General features: G+C 35.7%; 1 protein-coding gene across 2 annotated transcripts in view; it reads left to right on the top strand.

Annotated features, from left to right (window-relative positions):
* The window catches only part of LOC105390346 (homeobox protein orthopedia), a 49,579-nt gene that overhangs the window by 8,249 nt on the left and 19,355 nt on the right, over positions 1–21,975 (top strand). For both annotated transcript variants that reach the window (XM_038111265.2, XM_048631259.1), the window contains exons 3-4: positions 4,545–4,650; positions 5,521–5,638. In XM_038111265.2, coding sequence (XP_037967193.2) covers positions 4,545–4,650; positions 5,521–5,638 — 224 coding nt within the window. The remainder of the gene's footprint in view (positions 1–4,544; positions 4,651–5,520; positions 5,639–21,975) is intronic.

Genomic DNA, 21,975 nt, shown 5'->3' with positions numbered 1-21,975 from the left:
CTAAGTTTCATCAAATCGGGGAATACACCGACCTCAATGCATCTGTTAAAAAGATTAGCCAAGTGGGGTGCTAGGATATCAATAACATGACTAATAACTTTAACGGACATGCCCCATAAATCTTCTGTCATTTTTAAATTTAATTCTTTATAAGTGGTAATTATGGTCTGTGTATTTATACCATGAAATTGAAAGTCGAGATCGCAAGGCGGTGCATTCCCTCTTAGCAAACGTTCAGCTTCAGCGCAAGATGAATCAAGGTTCTCAGTTGTAGCTAACGGTATACTACGGAAAAAATCTTCAAAGACGGAAGCCACTTCTTCACTAGATGAAACAATTTTATCATTAATTTTAAGTTCAAAATTTAAATCACGTGGTTTATTCTTCCCGGTTTCAGTATTAATGATATTCCATACGGTTTTAATCTTGTTATTAGAGTTTTTAATCTTTCTATTTATATAATCTGATTTAGCTTGGTGGCAAACGGCTTTGAATATCTTTGTATATTTCTTTACATAATCTCTAAAGTTATCGTCATGAGTAAATGTACGCTGTTCATAGAGATCATATAATTTACGTCTGCTCTTATAAATTCCCGATGTTGCCCAATCATTAAGACTTAGTTTACAATTAACATCTACTTCTTTCTTAGTGAACACGTTTTCAAATTCTTGAGACAAACCTTGAAATATTTCCTTAAAGGCATCATTGGGATTTCTTTCAGAGCTTCTACAGTAGTCAAGTTTACTGTTCAATCGAGATTTAAACTTATCAATTCTGTATGATGTTACTGGTCTGAACTTGAAAGTGGCTGACTTACGTTCAAAAGTACAAGGAAACGTAATAATTTGCCCACTGTGGTCGGATGGTAAGCAATTGATTACAGAATGATTAGTAAAATCACAATTACAGTAAATATTGTCAATACAAGTGGCTGAGGTGGGAGTAATTCTGGTAGGTTCCAGGAAGACATTACTTAAATTATATGACTTGAACAAATTAATTATACAACATTTCATAGAAGTCTCAACTAATAAATCAATATTAAAATCTCCCACCACGACCACTTGTTTTGAGCTCTTAGATAAGATGGTAAGACTATCCTCCATCACTTTCTCAAATACTTTATAGTCAGAAGAGGGGGGCCTGTACACGCTTAAAATTATATACTTGTCCATCTCAACACAAGCTAGTTCAGCTATTCTTTCGACCGATAATTTTACAATGTCTTTCCTATCCTTACATTTTAAATTTTTCTTTACAATTATTAATGATCCTCCTTTGTCTAACGATTTCCTATTAAATGAGCTAATAACATTATAATTTTTTACATTAAAATTCATGTCATCATTTTTAAGGTGATGCTCAGTAATACAAATTATGTCTATGTCGTATTGTTCTAAAAATAACTCTAGCATTAGAAGTTTGCGAGAAAGCCCCTGAATGTTCTGGTGTACAACTCTCAGTTGCTCATCTCTTGTCGTGCATGGCAGTTTAAATTTACATTAGTATTACTACTAACTATCGTATCAGTTGGTCCTACTTCTGTTATACTACTTATAACAGGGTCATAAATATTGTAAGCTAACAATTTAGCTATCTGTCGCTTATAAAACTTAGGTACAAATAATGTACTCTTAGTCAAAATAAAATTATGAATAAATTTATTTGTATCGAAATACATCATTCTTTCTCTGTCACCAAAGGTCATGTTAAATAATAACATATTTAAATCACCTATGTAATTATTCTGCTTTGGAGTAAGGGAAAGCACAAATAATGGTTTTCCTAACATTAATAGAAGAAAGTGCGTCATTACATTGAATTATGTCCTCTTTCTCTACTTCTATGCTATTTCCTACTAGTAATACTATTGTAGTATTCAAGCTGTATTGCCCTGACACTATCCTATCTACAATTTGCTTAAATGAGGCACCTGGCATACATATATTAACTACTTTTTGCCTGAGATAGTCGTTCAGCATATAGCCCATTTTACTACCTAACTTATCAGAAAAAACAATTGTCTCATAAGGAGAACAACTGTAGCTACTCGATGGGGCTTCTTCTTGCAGACTGGTACATGAAGACGAGGCTGGGGTCACTGCGGGCTGCTTTGACATTGGAGTATAGAGTGATGGCGTGGCGGGCTCGTCGTTGCAGAATCCATCTGGCCGGAACTCATCTGGAGTGCACGTGGTGGAGGCCGGGGTGGACTGCTGCAGCTGCTTGGCAATGTCACTGGTATGAGTGCCAGGTGATGCATCTTGGGTGGCCTCTGATAGAGCCAGAGCCGCTGACATCTGGGAGCTGGTGGTGTTTTCCTCAGTAGATGGTACCCTTGGAGTGTTTAAGACTAACTTCAAGTTATTTAGTCTTTGTTGTAGCATCGCCATATTTATCTCGTACTGTTCGTTGCAGTCTGCGAGCTCCTGGTTTTGTTTAGAAATTTCTTTCTCGTATTTTTGGACCAGTGTTCCAAGTCTCACCTTTTCTGTTTTTAAAGGTTGGTGTGGGATGGTCTTATATTTCTTGATTGTTTTCTTAGTTCTACTTATAAATCTATTTATTCTACAATATTTCTTTAGTTTATTTGCACCTATTATCTTGATTTTCTTTTCACAACAATCATCATATTGCAGTTCCTTACAAGGTGTGGTTAGGTCTATTGTAGGCACAGTTTTTGAGTGGGAGCTAACTAGTTCGTCATACAAGGCCATTGTTTCATTATTTGCATCATGCTGTTTCTTCTCATTCAGTCTGTGGATTTCAGCATTTGACTCTGCCAGCTGTTGTTCAAGGCTGTGAATCTGAGACAGGGTGACTTCGTGTATATCTTGGCATTGCTGGTATGAGTGTAGCAAGTTACTCAACTCGTCACATTTGCCTTGCAAGTCCTGACATTGGATATCTAACTCGGTCACAACATTCTTCAGGGATGTGTTCTTTTTCAAGAGACATTCAAATTCCTTCTCATTTTCTTCCCGTTCTTTCATCAGTTGATCAGACAGGTCTCGAGATGCTTTAAGGTCTTCGAGTGTGTTCCTCAGCTGGAGCTCCAGGTCACGGGTTTGTGCTTTCCCACGGGTCATCATCTTTGGTAGTTTCCTGAAACCACACGGGGGAGTACGGTAGTATATCGATAGATAATGAAGATTGGTAGTTAAACTAGTGAGATATGAAATTGTTTATCACTGTTACAATGATTACAGGACAACAAGGTGTTAAAAGATATTAAAAATAAGAAAATATATATATTTATGTAATTATGTAAGCATAAAAAGTACCTAGTTTACTTATTTGGTAGCTAAGCTAGTCTAAGGAAGTGAATGTTAGTTATCTATGTAACAAGTATAGGCATTCAAATTCACTTCCACATATTAGTCAAGTGAAACGAGCACACGAGTCATAGAAGGATTTATGTCCCTAAAGTACCTAAACCAAGACTACAGGGATGGGGACAAGGTTATGTTAGTACTTATGAAAAAATAAAACCTACAACACAAGTTTTAAAAAATATAATATATAAATTCTATACTGCAACTTGTTCTTCTAACTATATTGTGATTAAATTGAAATGAAATAGAAAGTATAACAATGAAACATAGGGAGACTACAGTTATTGATAGATAGGAATACTAAAGTGAAAATACTAAATTATAGTAGCAAATTAGTAATGAAAAAAAAAAGGGTAGGAAATACAAAATTAACGGAAAAGAACGTTGTAATAGGTGGTTATATAGAATTAGACAAGATATTAAGACTAAGGGGAGAAAATACTTAATAATTATAGATAATTTTACACAATACTCGCCTGATATTTCGTTGCAAATTCGAAATTTGACAGGTCACCGGTGAGTCCAATTTCCAAGCTCACCAATTAGGTTATAACTATGTTGTGAGGCACAAAATTCACTTTAGTTACTTGAATTAGCACTAGATTTTTACTATTACAATGATTTTAAGCTTATTAACTAGTTTTTAATGAATAAAATTAATTTAATTTTAAGCAGCTGTTTCATTGACAGCTATTCGCCAGGGTTGCCAGGCGAAAAAAAAAAAAAAAAAACGATGCTGGTATGATCACGAGACTCACTAGTTTTGCCAAGCGAGTAAAATACTATGCCTAGGGTAGAATTTTAATGTGTTTATGTAGCCGGTTTTTAAAATACAATCAATGTCCCGAGGTACAAGCGTCCCAAGGTACGTTACGTTACCCTACGTAGTATCTATGGCGCCCAATGCTCAACATTAGCTGGAATGTTTTGATCACAACGTAGTAAATGCATTGATGCATTTGTAAGGAATAGTTAGGGAGCAGTAAACGGAATGGAAGCAGTGGAGAGTGAACAATAACAATGGAAGTGATGCATTGCTGCTTTTGTGAAGGATGGATGGAGTGATATGACATGAAAGGTAGCAGTGGCTTGTGAACAATGCGATAAAACTTGTTATAGATGTGTATTATTATCTCCTCTAGATGTACATGCCACAGCACAGCGATTTCCACCCTTACCCCCAACTAACAAAGCTCACTACCGCAGGTCTCCACCAGCAGCACACCCCTCACATGTCCGCGGTGCCGGTCAGCATGGGCTCCTCCGCGTCTGACAGCGACAAGCCCACCAAGCAGAAGAGACACCGGACCAGGTGAGAGTAGAAGGGGATCAGGGGGTCTAGATAAAGTGGTAGTCGCATTTAAAAAAATAGAGACTATTATTACTTGATGTAATGAAAAAGTTCCACTGACAAAATGTCGAAATCAAATTAATGACCCCAATTTTTTAAACTATGTTTTTGATTTAGAACTTGTACAAAATATTTACATTTTCAGTTGGTAATATTGTAATGCGCTGCGAAATGCAATTAAATATTTGATTTGATTTAAATCAATTAAATATTGCAGACGGCCTCATTAAGCTAGTCTTTTCCGTTTAGGAGTAATTTGGTGCTATGTCACTAGAACTTTTACATTGCTCGTGAGTGCGTTATACTATGAATTTGACTCGACTAGACAGGCATAAGATTTTTAGACAAAAAGACTTAGCAAAAGGCACACCTAACCTTGTAACGGAACCAGGGTTGAAGGGTTACTATGATATTTAGTGGTTATTATGTATTGGTAACAAAAGAAACTAGGCAGAAGAGACTCAGCACTAGTAGAGCGAAATAGGTCTAGATATAGTGGTTAATACTATGTGCTGATGAGCGACCAAGAAGATCACGGGTGTATGTGTAGTCTAGTGTTCTATTCTCATAGAAAACTGCGAATAATGTGTACTTAGTATAGCAATACCTACAGTATCATTTATTTTACCCCGATATGATGTCTAACCTTAAACACTAATAATTATAGTGATATATTCCCTCCATCCGAAGGTTGTCTGGCAGAGATTGCTTCAATTGATAAGACCGCCTTTTATACCCTAATTAAGTTACAACGTCAATGTAGTTATTATTATTTGGTGTAAAAATAAAGTGTATTCTAACTATCTATCTAATAAAAGTCCCCATTCGCAGGTTCACACCAGCACAACTGAACGAGCTGGAGCGCTGCTTCTCGAAGACGCACTACCCAGACATCTTCATGCGGGAGGAGATCGCCATGCGCATCGGACTGACTGAGAGCAGGGTGCAGGTCAGTGGAGATTACACCTAGATGTAGAAGAGTTAGAATTGGTATTTGGTTAACGTAATTACGGAGAACAGGGTGCAGGTCAGTGGAGATTAGATAGATAAAATTCAACTTTCTTACATATACAACAAATCACAGTGCCAGAAGATATAGGTACATAGTTGTACTTATAACTAAATAGTAGCTATTAGACAGGTTTGTACTTTGCAAGTTAAGGCCTTAGGACCTATCACAGGCTAACGTGGCAATTCGATACTATACTTGCTGCACTTGTTGTAGAAGAAATGGAGGTAGGCATTGAATTATTACAATTGGAAATCTTCGGGATAGATATGAAGATCTGGGTACAGACATTGTTGAACAGTGTCTTCAAGACACTAAAGTGAGATCTAAAATATTAATGAGAAAGTAGTAGATGTAACAAATTAGAATAAGTATTTATAACTGTTTTCTACAAAAAAATTACAGTTACAAAAGCGAACAAAACAAAAACAACGTTGTGCTAAATTTATTTAAGCCGGAAGAATATTACGTTATCAATATTCTTTTATGAATGCAAAGGTTACCGACTGGAGACCGAACAAATATCATATAACCCCGATACTATGGCAACCCACAATATCACGTCTGTTTGACCGACATCGGCAGGTGAATATAAGCCATAAAAGTTCTTTTGTAAAATCAAAAACCTCCGGACCGTTACCGATGATACGATTGTGTTTAGAAGCGTGTCAGCAGGAGTGATTGAAAATGTTTTAATGTGGTTCAGTATGATAATAAATTTATATAATAATAATGATGTATTAGTTCTACGGTAGTGAATAATGACTAATAATGGCATGAATCAAATTGATGACATTAATCAATAAATCAGTGCGCGTCTCTTGGGAGTGTTATGGAGTATTAGGATCCTAGAATGTGACTACAAACGCCATTATCGTGAAATATTTCATATTTCTGATTACTGGCATCCCTATACCTACCTACCTACACTAGGAGCAGATTCGATGACTTCGGTAAACAATTATTGAAATTAGCAAAGCCGAAAGAATTTTACACACAACAGTGAAAGTATGAGATCGTAACCGTCATACTCATAAACTAACTACTACACAAATCAAATCAAATCAAATATTTTATTGCCATAGGCATATTCATGAATATAACTAAAACAAAATAACTAGAAGCAAGAGTTGCGGGAACCCTCAACGCCAACGCTCGCAAACAAACACCTTCACAGAAAAAAACAAAACTCAGCGGCCCCTGGATCGTACCTTGCGGCACCCTCTTCGCACGTACGGACCAAATGTTGCACTAGCCCGACAGTTTTCACGCAGCCTTCCACACATCTCAACTGCACTTTAAACAACTCTACACTGTATCAGAAAATATTTAGAATCCATTTTTGTGTGCCAAAACATTTCAGCAATAACACTGAAGGGTATTGAAAAATCATCTCAATTCTGAATTTATTAGCCTCTAAATTTGATCGTGCAGGTTTTGTTTTAAGGCTGGTTTGTGGTAATGGTCTACCTGTAACAGCCTTGGAACTCGTAAAAAGGTTTTATGCGCGGTCTGCATTGTTTGACGAGGCCATAGTTGAGAGTGGAAATGTCCAACGATATTTTATGTCAATGTAGAATTTACCAACATGGATACTGAAAGAGTAATGACTTTTGTGAAATAGTGTTAGTAGAGTATTTTCCATATCTCTAAGACCAATTTCCAAACAACCATAACGGAAAAACTGTGTAAAGGGACCATTTAGTGAACATATTAAGCATACAGCAAATCTTTCTTAGATATTTTTAAACGCATGTTATGAAATACTAATAGCTCCTAATGATTAGACCTGGCTCGTGCTAAGCCGATAAATGCTCAGTAAATTGGTCAAACGGCGCCACTAAACGCTTCGCTAATCATTACACCAAATTGTTTTGATCCACATGTGATTTCGGATCACACATTGAGTAAATTTTCATCTTCTCTGCTAATAGTTTCTGCAGATATACCTAGGTACTCACTGTTTCAATAAAAAAGTCCACATTTAGCTTAGTATGTTAACTAGGTATATTAGTTTTGATTATAATAAAATTAAGGGATCTCGAAATGAGGACCATTGAAGGCATATTGTTATTTATTTCAGCGCATAGAAGCAATATAATACTTAATCTGTCTTATGTTGTTATCTTAAATTGTTTTTAAGTCAATAAAGTAGTATTCTATTCTATTCTATGTAATATTTAACCAAATATATCATAAGTAGCAATAATATGGCATGGAAGATCGCAACTACAGATAACTTGCATGGATGGCATATGAAAGTAGCGCAGTTCTGTGGTTAAATGATTTATCAGAAGCGTTGCACGCTTGAATTTTTCGCTTTTCTTTGCATATTCGATTATCACAATCAATTTGAAACTTTCCACGTCCTAAAAGTCATATTCACCTATCAATAGCCTTCTTCACTGCTTAACACCCTCGACAATAATACTCCAATTCGTATCTCCAAACCTTTCAGTGTCCGATAAATCGATAACAGCTACTAATCCGTCAGTCACACTATCCGATCGTCACTTGTCACGTCTCTTGCTAACTGCTACAGCTGCTTGACTTATCCCATTAGATGCGTCTAGTTTATCGCCAAGTGTTTGTTCGTTAAGTCATCTGTCACCGGGTTTAACTACTGTGGTAGCTGTGTCTGTATTAACTTTACTCATTTGATGGTCGTTCACGGTTGTTACTGCCTTGTCTAGTTCAGGTGAGTCTTGGTATTTGCATAGTGATCAATGATCATTAATATGTTATCGGAACGGAAAGGTTGTTGGGTTAAACTATATAAATATTGGTGGGGTTTTTACTAAAATTCTATAATGGCGTCAATCAAATGTTTGGCATTTTAGTATTTTTATATCTCGTGCTTCGGTATGGAAACTGTCTTATTGAGTAAGCTATATGTATTTACTGCTTGTAAGTAAAAGGAACTTTGGTTTAAAATCAAACAGAACATCTCGAAAGCTAACATAAAATATGCGGTCAGGTTTTTTCCAAAAATTACACCTACATTTCACAAAAGATTCGTTTACAAAAACTCAGTCTGACTCTGAACCACTTCGCTGTATTATGTGTGGGCTCGATAAATAAACACTCCGTATATGCCGTAGGTACAGGCGGACCAACTAACAGTGGTCTTTAAAAAGAGTCGTCCGTGTTTCCCTACCCACACTAACTTTGCCTAACGTAATCATCACTTAAGCACTTTTAATCGCTCTCAGAAACATAAAAAAGCTGCAAATACTTAATAGTGTAACTTTTTCTGGAAAAGTCACTTAAAAATAGTTGGTTTTTTGGCATGGCAAAAGCGCGAAATACATAAAAAAACTTTTAGTTTAAAACAAAAAATTCAGAAAAGCTTTTTGGAAAGATGACATCAAGTTTACTGCTTTGGTAGTACCTACTTTAGAAAGCATGCAAGAGTTTAGAACTTAAATTAAAGTCGTCGTTAGTTTCAAAATCAACCACGAAAAACAAATGCCGACCAACCATTCCGTAGAATCTCACAGTATGTTGCGAAGTGGCCAGTTCAGTAAAATTTGTGGAGAGAAAAAAACACATAATGTTTTTTTATTGACGCCCGTGTGGCCAGCAGTAAAAACATTGAATCGGCTACTGTTTAACGAAGTTTTAGTAGTTTCCGATGAGAACCGCTTGTGTCCCAAGTTGTGAATTGATCCATTGAGCTCCGTTGAATATCGAATGAATCGAAATTCGGTTGTGAATCGGATTGTGCATGACTTGATTTAAAGAAATTATTATCTAGTTTCCTAGTCAAATTTATTCTCTCGGTAGACACAAATTTTAAATAAACTGATTGTTTTAAATTTTGAATTCTGTCGCAAAAGTCTCTTTTTCCATGTTCAAAATTTAAGTTTTGCTAGCACTCTATGTGCTAAATGTAAAAGTAGTAAGAAAGAAAGAAATAGTAGTAAGAAATCTTTTTCACTATGTACGGAGTCGAAAATGCTTGGAAATAATAATTTATAACATTAGTACCTACACTTGGATTCCGTTCACAATGTTGACTAAACTTCAACATTTACTGAATAAACTTAGTAACATGTGACTATTGAGTAAAGTATGAATCCGTGACTTCGCATGTTTAGATTATTTTAGTTCTTATAACCTAAGTCTACATTAAGGTCTAAAGAAGGATACTCACTTACAAACACTAAAGATCTGAAATCATGCACAAGTGAAACTTATAACATCCTAACTTTTTTCTGTGGTAGGAAATTAAGTTTAGAGTTTTTCACCCAAGATCCGAGTTCAAATATATGCCCTTTAACAAATATCTGCCCCGGCCGGGAATAGAACCCGGGACCTCCGGCATTGCAATCACAGTCACTATAATTATAACCACTACACCATTCGTTCGTCATGAATATCATACCACGATACCTCACACGTCACCCAACTCATACAAAAGATGAAAGCCGCCGACAGAACCGCTGTAATACTTTTATGACGATGCTAAAATCTACTGTTGTATGAGTATTGTGTTTATTTTTAGATTTTAGGCGGTAGCCAATGTTAATTGTGCTCGCTTTTTGAAATTAGGTATAGAAATTTTAACCTCAACCGGAAATATACGATGTTATACGTTTTGTGGTCTATGAATTCGTGTGTTCTACACGCACGAGCAATGAAAAAGTTGGATTTACAAAATGTCGATGCGCAATATTTACGTTTTAGGTTGTAATATTCTGATGCGCTGTTAAATGTACTTCTGTCTATAAGCTAGCCTTTTCTGTATCGATACCGATCGATTAACGCAAATTTATAGCGTCATCATCAGCCAACTTGCCGCCTGCCCACCGTCTCCGAATCACAAATCTACCTAGACTGAATCTATCTAGTACCTATAGACTGTCAGTCCTACGACAGAAACACATCAGCACTACATTAAACCCCTGTTTAAAGGATGATTAAAAATTTACTCCACGGCCGAACGCAATGCCGAAGTCACAATAAAAATAAACTACGACCCTCCCCGCGTGTCGCCGGCATTTGTTTTACAAATCCTTCCATTATTAAAAAGATACATGTGCATAGTGATGTGACAGATTTATTATATTATTCGAGAAATTATAAAATCATTAAGTAAAATAATTAATTATTAACGTAAGTTAAAAAGTAATAGTAAGTTTTCGTATTAAGTCCTGGCTAAATTAAAATGAGTCTCTGTAAACCTCGCTAACTCTAATAATGATTTCTTATTTACCTGTTTATTCGTAAATGTACGTGCTAAATGAAAAATATTCCGAATTCTTGAACATTTCAACCTGTAATATTCTCATGAATTCGTGAAATTCCTTAATTAAGTTTACAAATTGAATACTGTTTTCAGAATACAACTACAATGCTTTACTATACGAAGGCGAGTTATATTACAACATAAAATATGTTTTAAGTTTTATTCAGATTCAGAGCCTGTTCACAAACAATTGAACTTAATTTTGTATCCAGATTTAGACCATTTTTTTTTAGATAAACATACGATCAGATACAGCGTAAAACTAAAAGTAGTAGGATCCAGCAGTGACAAGCGCGCTGGCCGACATCTGTCAAGCGCCCGCGCGACGGCAGACAAACACAGAAAGTCTTTTTACTCGATAAATTATTCGCTAGTTTTATTTTCACCGGCTGCTAATAGTGTAGTGTTTTTGTGAAAATTGACTTCCTGTGTCGGACGCTCATGAATACTGGACTGAATTTATATATATCTAAAGGTTTTCCTGATACGGTCCATTCAGTGTTTATAGCGAGGCAAATGTATTTGTTGTGTTTGTTTATTTTTGTTTTCGAGAGGATTTATCTTAGTAAGTAGTATTAATGCTGTTGTCTTTTTATGTCCTTTAAATTTTCAGATGTAATTGGAAGGTTGAGAATAGATAGGTTGTTTAGCCATTATTTGGGAAAAGTCTATTGCTATCAGATTTTTATGTGGGATATAAACTCTTACTTCCAACTTAACTTGTGTACCTACTACTACTCGTACCTACCCATCATAACTTAATGAATATTAAACAAGAATTAATAACAACTCAACTAATGTTTTATGCTTACTTTAAACTTGGATAGGCCACAATTCCTACGAAAAGCCTTCGACATAATAATATCTTCAACAGTTTGTTTGTTGCTTGCACAATAATCGATAAACTTATGCAGCAATGACCCCATCCCTAGCTAGGGTTGCTACATTAGCATGCGCCGCTCACTGAATTAAGATTTATTAGACCAATAACTTACCGCGTAAGACCAGCACATAGACAGAGGCTGGTAGCCTCTGGGTTCCGGTCAGACAATTATAGTTATGCTGAACAGCAACATTATATTGGTTGATACAGTTATTTAGTTCAGTAATACCTACCTAGTAAACACATAAATAATAGGAATAAAATATTGTTCACTTGAAATAAGCCCCTGCCGAATCTATATAATTTTTCATATTTTGGATCGATATAAATACCTACTTGAATTCGAACTAGGTAGAGTTAAATTCAGGATTCACCTGGCACATGCATTCCATGCAAGTTGATATCATATTATTGATTAATATGGCCATTTTTTTAAAGATATTACAGTTTTGTAGCACAATGGAATGTATTACAATAGTTCGTGCACAAAAATACAATAAAGTTTATTTTCAAGTAAGTCTCTATTGCGTAAAGGTCAACAAACCTCCAATAGTGTTAACAGGGTTGTCTATTATTGCTCACCCATGTCTTGCGTGAGTCCGGCTATAACTACCAAACAATTTAACCAATCAATTTAATTGTAACGATGACCCCACAAAATCAGAGTCAAGGTGCGTCCTGATAATAATAACAATTTATGAAGGAGAGCCACCTGGCGGTCAGCTGATGAACTATTTAAATGCAGTTATATGGATTGACAGATTATCGATATTATGCAATTAAGAAGTGCGTTCTAACAACACTATTGATCAGAGTGTAATATTGGTAGTTCTCAAATTATTGAATAGTGTCGTTAATTATTATGGTGTCATGTTTTTATATGTAGGTATAATAATTATGATAGATACCTATGAAATAATAATAGTACTTCAGTAATAATTATTGGGTACGATAACGTAACCAACATAAAGGTATTTTTATAAAGAATATTAAATAAATAAAACCGCAAAAAGCATAATAAAATTCATCCAAAAAGCCGAACAGCCCATAACCACTTTTTCACTATAAAAGATAATGTTACGGGGCAAGCGAAAAAATATAGCGAAATAGGGCATAACGCGATATGGCTGGCTTTGCAAGATTTAACGTTATACCTAGCCATTTGCAATAAAAACTTATTGGAGGATTTGGCGAGTTAATTTCGGTGGCGAGGGGTCGGTATATTAAAGTTGGTGTTTGGGGTCAGTGCGGTTCCCGACGGGACCAGGCTTCTTGCGAGTGAACTGACTTTGCCGTGTTGTGTGTTTGTTTTAATGGTATTCTACTGTACTCTGCCTATCCTGGATTAATGTTATGCTTATGGATGACAGGGTGGCGTAGTGTTTCGTATCTTATAGCAGTCTTACCAGGATTCAATTTCTTAAATTAATATAAAAACCAGTTTTTAAATTAAAATAACAACATATCTTCAGGATAACCTTTAAACTGTAGCAAAAATTTGCATTCCAAAGCTATGCAATACATAATATTATAGGTATCAATTACAAAGTCTAGGCGTTAAAAAACAAGCTAGGTTGTGTATAAATAAACATATTAAAAGCTGTAAGTCGGTAATCCCTGTTAGTAATATAAAGCAGATGTCGACGCGTGATCATACAGATTTGAAAGTCAATTTACACAGTATGGGGCCGACACAGTGCAGTGAGCAGTGGAGACGCTTCCTCAAGCGTTTCATCTGGTTCAGCCTATAGAAGTTCACTGTTGCAGGCCTCTTCTAAAGCACGGCATTGGATGTAATCTATACCTTTCTGCATTCCGCCAAACAAAAGTAACGAAACTGGTAACTATTTCTCAGGTTCGTTACTATTTAAGGTCTCGTTACGGTACATATACAATAATCTACATACCCTTAAAACTACTCTAGACTATGACTGCTATTCCTATTCACCATGCGGACACAGTTTGCTCTAGATAAACATAACGTGGGTTATAAAAATATTCCCTGTATCACTTTTGTTTCTAAACGATTTTTTGTATAAGCTGTATACCTACTTACCGATTTTTTTTACGTTTTCTTAGGCGAATAAATTATATTTTTACTCGCTTAAATTATCTTCACCGCACATTAGCTACACTGTGTTACCAGCAATAGCTATAGGGGAGTGGGTAATGAGACGGGGTGTGTACTGTTAATGCTGGCGGCCTCAGATTTGTGGGCAAATGACCTTGCCTTTATTTGTTTAAAGTATTAAATATTACAATACTATGAAGGAAACAAGGGAATGACAAACCTTCTGAATGAATCATTACATTAGTCATTGCGATTGAGTGAAAGTCCGTTTTGAAGACTGTGATTACTGTTAACATTATAATGGCTGATAGAGCATCACACCGCTTTAATATAAATATAAAGGTTATAGAATAGAATAGAATATTGCTTTATTGAACACCACATAAATCAGACATACAAAAAAAACATACTTATAGACTAGAACTACTCGTAATGTACAATAGGCGGCCTTATCGCTGAGGGCGATCTCTTACAGGCAACCTTATATATAGCGGAAACAAAGTGACAATTTAGAGTGCGGTGTACCAACAATAACAAAATAATAATATAACTAACTATGTACCTACTTATAGCCTAATATAAACCTATAATACTGTAATTCATACCATAAACAATACATACTATACATAATTATATACATACATATTATACAAACATACATATATACTTAGTTAATTTAATAACATTATTATACTATACAAATTATAAAAGACATATAATACAGACACGGACTACTTACAATGATAGATAATGATTTTTTACCAGTGTTTTAAAGGTTTGTGGTGATTTAGCGCTACGCACATTAAGTGGCAGAGAGTTCCACAGCTCAATTGCCCGAACCGTAAAGGAGGTTATTTCATTTTTTTTAAAAAAAAGCTCTAGCAACTTTTAATCTCAACACCATCATAGCCAGCCTATAGCATCCACTGCTGGATGTAGGGCATTGTAGGGCTCTCCCAAAGTACGCCATTGGATGTGTGCCGAAATGACGAGGTGGACTTTCCATTGAGTGCATGAAAATAAGGATATTATTTATAAGAAAATCATTTGGAGTGTATTTGTCTGTCTCTGTGACACTGACACTACGCACTCACGAGTATCGGGGCTTTTAACTACCGTCATGATCTCTCGGGAATCGAACCCGCGTTACTGCACAGCCGCGATCTCGGCCATTGCAGCAAAGAGCCGGTAGTTAGAACATCGCTGTTGTAGCCATTAGAGAGGCAAGCGCCGGCGTCCCGCGGGGGGCTTAATTCTCTTTGCATGTTCCTGTCACCCCCCCCCCCGTCCCTCCCCGCGCCGTCCCCTCGCTCGTCTGTCGGAAGGGCGCCGTTTTGACAAGTTTTTCGCGGCCCGCGATTGTTTTGTCGGCATTTGTTTTCGGTTCATTTGTCTTTGTCTTTTTGCTCGTATGTTAGGTTTTGTTGTTTTCATTACAGATACTCTTTGTGTATGTTAAATATATGTGTGGGACTCGTTATTTATACTTGTCATATATAAATATTATTATGTATTTCTTTGAAATCAGGAAAATTGTTATAATATTTTGTTTTTACTTTTCTTTAAATACAAGATTTCATCTCGCAGACTTTAAAGGATAAAGGATGCATATATTATATATATATATATATATTTAAATTTTATTTCTACCTATATGTATAAATAAATTTTACGTCTCTGGTGTATTTAATTGTTGCCGACTTTTCGTCTCAACCGAGCCCCTAAACCCTCAGTATAATGTAGGCAGACTGACTTCACAATGTTGACTTCGGTAATCCGCCGGATTCAACTCGCATCTAAATTGAAAACTGTCTTTGCGCGGAGTTTCATTAGCGCCGGCCGTTTCTCCAAATGACTCGTGACGACTTTTACTGTGACATTTCTAATTAATAATAATTTTTCGGGTTCCTAGGTTTCTTTTTGCAATAAGGTGGGGTTTCTAAATAAAATTTACGTCATGTATTTGTATGTATTTTTCTAGTATTCATTCAGATTTTGTTTAAGTTTCTAATACATATACAACTACTTCTTAAATCAAGGCTAAATCGTTAAAACTCAGAAGCCACGTTTCATTGAAATACCTAAGAAATGGATTACCTAAGTACATTTTTTTAGGATACTTACTTAACTTAAACGTAACAATCAAAAGGCAGGCCAACTAATAATCACAATACTCCCAATACAACCTCAAACCTGTTAAGCACAAGGTTGAAACCAGCCATTCCGCCCTGAAAGCTTCAGGGTACCTATTACAATTATCCGCAATGAGTTTTGTTCCGAAGAGTCGTGAAAATCACCGACCTCGTCGTTCGAATTCATTTCTACCGCTTTGTTGGACTTTTGCCTCGGTGTTGACCGTTCCGTAAGTTCTATGGTTATTTAACAACAACTGAAAACAAAAAAATACTAATTGTGAGTTGCTGATTTTATTATTACGAGGGCGGTGTGTGTGTGTGTGTATGTGTGTGTGTGTGTGTGTGTGTGTGTGTGTGTGTGTGTGTGTGTGTGTGTGTGTGTGTGTGTGTGTAATGTGTATGGTGTATTTAGATAATAATCATCCAATGACTGGTACAAATTTTAACACCTCTCTGTTTGGTCTGGGAATAAGAAAAGGCACATTTGACTCCCTAAATTAAGACGCATAATTACAGAAAACGGTTATTATTTGTGACACGAATCTATTATATTCTCGTACAGTAGTAACTTACATAATAATATTTATGTCTAACCCAATCTTTCGGATACTAAACACTAAAACAAAAATAAAAAATATACCTAATTATTATACCTAATCTCTTCTTAAAACGTTTAAAAGGGCGGACGAGTCGTCCGCTTCATGCAAACATTTATATAAACGTATAGATATAGCTATAAGTACGGACATATATATTTATACGATCGTTTTCTCTAAGCCCCGCCTAAACACAACGATTCCTAAACTTTTATTAGCTTCTATCGATTTGGAAGCTTTCGTGAAGCTTTCCACCTCAAACTTTAGTCGCAGTTTTTAAACAGCATGGTTTGGCGCTATTATATTAAAAGTGTAAATTACTGACAATATTATACAGTAGTGTAAATTGCAATGTTTCATATATCCGTTTTAACTAAGTTTTAATCATTTTTATTACAATTTAAAAAGACAAACGTGCGATAAAACCAATTGAAATCTGTTCCGAACAGTTTAATTAATAATCACTTACGTATTTTATAAATGCTTCTTTAGGCGATAGGCAGAGCTACTACCTATACACTCAATAATATTATAGAAAATATCCAAAAACAAAGCAAAAGTGGAAAAAACATAAAAACAAAAAGTAAAAGAGACCATATTTTTGACGAAATTGAAGTCACATTTATAACAAACTAATCCCTGCTACAAATATGGCGTACACATTTTCATTAGTTAACATTAATAATAACAATAGGCAAGGGCCCTACAGTTCAGAGCCGCTGGTTGCGGAAGCGGCGAGTGGCTAGTGATGGGCGAACGTAACTCATAAATTATTTATTATCGATACTTCCGAGCTCGATGCTTCAGCTTGATGTTTTGTTTCATTGAGGTAGCTTGGTTAAGTTTTTGTTTTTACTTGTATGTGTCATTATATTCAGAGTTAAAGGGAATGTAATAAAATTATAGTTTGAAATAAGTAAAAGTACAAGAAATATCATACATTAAGCTATTGTTTAAAATATTGAGAACGTCAAATTTCAAATGTTTATTATAAGATGAAAAAAAAAGTCTCGACCAGATGCTTCTCAGGAAAATTATTTACATTATATATTAACAAGTCCTGATTCCAATCAATTAAACACGTATAGATATAATCAATTCAACTAAACATTTTATTTATTTATTTAAATAAGGAATACCAGCAGTTAACACAACAGACATAAAACAACATTTTCAGCAGCATAAGTAATTTACAGTCAGGAAGGTCTACTTAATGCTTCAAATCAAATTAGTGCAAAATAATTTTCTATTCTATCGACAAACCGTGTCCCATCCATACAGCCCCCATAGCGCGTGCGCGTTCTATCGAGCGAGCCGCTCCACTGCACCACACATACAGCCTTATGTACCCCTTATATACTAGCACATACATTCCACAGCCCATGTGGGGCTGGTACATAAGTGTACATTCCTTCCACTTGGGCAAAATGATTCGTTTCAGACGGAATTGTTGGGCCTTTGATGGAGTTTTAGAGCCTACGAGTTGAGGGTAATTGATTTGCTCTTGTGCAAGGTTTAGCGTTTGTATTTCATTCTTTTTTAAGCTTTTACTTATACCTAACTGTTATAGTAAAGATATAAGTTTATAATATAACTTAGATTCATATTTTATCTAACTATTAACCTTTTGCGTCTCGTAGTCGCGATATCGGCCGAGAAACTTATATGTGAATGATTTATATTGTATCTGATAAAATGCTACTAATTAGCTGGCAGATTGAGTATCGATGTTCTTTAATAAGTTATTTTTTCTGAAAAACTTATGAATAATGCTGAAACTTAAACAGAAAAAAGCATTTTGTCTACTTTTGTCGACTGGCTCTCTCGAATGGAACTTATGTGCATATCCCCTAGGTCTAAACGGCCTTCCTAAGCTTGGACCATTTCCCACCACGCTGGCTGGCTGAGATGTCTATGTTCAAATGTTCGACTGATGGGTGATAATGATAATCGTTTTAATATTTAGTCTTATTTATCTTACCTACTCCTAAACCACAGTCTTTTGTCTATCACGCTACGGGATGCAATTACATATATAAATGTGTACATGAATAGTGTGTTGAAGCTGGCAGTGGCAGTGGGTGCTCGGAGGCTGTCGGTCTATTAGCACTCCACGCCGCGCGCCTAGCGCGAACCATCAGTGGTGCAAGTCACAAGAAAAATGAGATATCATCATCACGTCCCCACTGCTGGGGCACGGGTCTCCTTCCAAGGAAGGGTTTTAGGCCTAGTCCACCACGCTGGCCTAGTGCGCCCGCCGACTATCGAAGAAAGCCTATACTCTTATGTTAAACGCGGTTTTATCAAAACTGCTAGGTAAGTAAATCTGTTCGTCATGCTACCAATGTTAGACCGTATCTCCTAATAACTATGTATTACCCAGCTAGAAGTATATTCATTTCATGTAGAAACGGCGGTTTTTGTATTTTTGAATAGAAGAAGTGATATTCTTTGGCGTTAAGTAATATGGCTTAAAACAGGCTCCAGCGAACCATCTATCAAATATCCTATCGACAATTTTTTTTTTTTATGCGATTTGTACTCTGAACCTATTTTCCTCACGCTCCCGCTACCTCCTGTCACCCACACCACATTCACTTCTCACTCGTGTCTAGCTCTCCTCACGAGCATCAAACACACGGGGTGTTAACTCGCCACTCACGCGCGGCCGCTAGTTGCTAGGTAGTCGGTACCAGGAGAGTAGGAAATAGAGGAGGCTGTTTGGAAAGTTTCTGTTTAGGGAGTTTTTGTAAGCGTTCTTGTTTTCGATAATTATAATTTTTGCTTACATCGAATAAGCTTATTCTTTACTTTTTGAAAAGTACCATGAAAAAACAAGCAAAGCTTACTAATAAAAAAAATGGTAGTAGGTACAGTTAAAAAATAACCAACTCGGAAGTTGGCTCAATAAATATACATATATCTACCGCTGTGGGAGATCAATGGCAGCAGATTTGAGACTCATTGCAGGGTTACAGGATCGTTACTCTGAAGACAAGAAATAAAAAATACACGGTTTTCTATGCTGCGTGAACATTTTTAAGCATTCTACTAGATATTTACATACTTTAATGTTTAGCGCTACTTTATTTAACTGTAAAAGACCGTTTCCCGTTAGATGTGGTTTAAAATATTTTTAGTACCCATAATACTAATACAGTTCTAATAAAAACAACTTCATTTATTGTATAATTATATAGACCTAGAAAGTACTGTAACAGTACTATAAGCTACTTCTTATTCCGGTATTCCCACGGGAAACCCTTTAAACCCTAGTCGTGGCTAAGTAAATAAATCCAAAATTGATACTTGGCGTTTTCTCCAGTCGGGGTTGATGTGACAAATGATGTGCGATTTCTGGATGGATTTGAGGATTAGCCGTCTTGCAGGCAGCAGCGAGGGTGATGGAGGATGCACGATTGAAAACTCATTTCTATGCTTAGGTAGAATTGAAAGTCAACTCAGAGCAAGTCCAAGAAGGGAGATTTTAGGATTCCTATTGTACCTATTATACTTTTTGAGTTAATACAGGCTGTCATTTTGTCTGTGAACTTGCCGTCGGAAGAACAAAGTAACATTAACTAACCAATATTAGAGATTATTATTACACATTTTTGTACATTTTTAACTGACTTCAAGAAAAGATTATGTAGATATGTTTTTTTGGTATTATTATTGATTTAATAAAAAAAAACAATGTTTTAATGCGGTTTCAGAGCAGAGAAAAGAACATGAAAACAATGTTTACAGTTCCTAAAATATTTGGTAAAATTCAGGAGGAAAAACTATTGCGGGAAAATATAGGTCCATATTTAACGTACTTTTCAGAACAGCACTATTGCACTAGGATACAGGTGCATAAAACATGGCATTACAGAAATAAAAGCACTCAACAAAAATTAACAGTGCCAATGATTGCGCGAAACAAAAACATTTTCTTTTCCGACATCAATATAAAGGTGCACTCTCACCTGTAGCATTCGCGTGTAATTTAACAATAAAGATTTCAGCATTACATCAGTGAAGGAAGAGAACCGAGCATTACAATACCTTGTAATGATATAATGTGTAATTTCTTGATTCAACTTGAAATATTAATGCGATTCACTTCTCCTATCTAAGTCGAATCAATATTAAGTATATTACACATTACACGCCAATACTCGTTAGTTAGGGAGGTATTATTGTAATGTAATGCAAATACGAATCTATAATGTTACAGAGCCCCTATCACAGGCTTATGTGGCAATACGCTAGCGTTGTACGATACTACACAAACATATGGAAAATGAACAGTGCCAACGTAGTCACTTTTGGAACTAACAAATGACAATGGGAGTTTGGGGACCTATTTTTTTTTTTTTTTTATTTATTAGGGAAGACAAACAGCCATACATTGAAAATCTTATAAATAACATAAGTAAAAAAGAAATATAAATGTACAGCCCACAGCGTCATCCACAGAATTATAAAATAAAGAGGTGTCAAGTTGAGAGGTTATATAAAATTAAATCAATTAAATTAGCGATGACAAAAAAAAAACAATAGTTACTATACTTAATATAGATATACTTAATATTCTAAGAAACCTGAGACTATGATAATGTATCGATAACATTTCTTTTAAACGAAGATATGGACTGGTGAAATATGTCAATATTTATAAAAAAATTGTTGTAATTATTTACCATGCGACAAAGAGGTGCGCGCTTACCTGCATTAGTTTTACTATGTGAAGTAGAGAATAGTTGGTAGGCGCGAACCTCCCGACGGAGAACTGTTCGTGGTATTACATAGCAGAGTTTATTAGTTAAGTCCATACAGTCGTACTTATTGTGGCATATACCATACAGTGTCATAGCCTCTAGTAGGGTACGTCTGTCTTCCAATGTTTGCATTTTATATTTTACAAGAAGCCTACTGTAAGATAAAGTACCACGGTGGCACCTAAAATGCATAGCACGCAAAAACTTTCTCTGCACTCTTTCAATAATCTCCCTATATTTAATATACAGCGGATTCCAAACACACACGGCGTATTCCAGTTGAGGTCTAATTAGGCTTTTATATAGATGAAGATAAGTAGAGGGTTTATGGAAGTCGTGAGAAGCACGCATTATGAACCCGTACAATTGATAAGCTTTATTAACAATCTTTTCAATGTGTAAATCTAAATGTAGTTTTCGATCAAATAGTATACCCAGGTCTCTGAGCGAATCAACTCTCTCCAGAGGCGCGCCGCAAAGAGAGTAGGTAAAATTTATATTTGTTACTTTTTTTGAGAAAGTTATAAAATTGCATTTGTCTAAGTTAAGTTTAAGTTTATTTTGATCGCAGTAGA

Source organism: Plutella xylostella, chromosome 28, assembly GCF_932276165.1.
Source record: "Plutella xylostella chromosome 28, ilPluXylo3.1, whole genome shotgun sequence".
NCBI lineage: Eukaryota > Metazoa > Arthropoda > Insecta > Lepidoptera > Plutellidae > Plutella > Plutella xylostella.
Note: the sequence above shows the minus strand (reverse complement) of the source record. Positions and strands in the feature narration are given on the sequence as shown.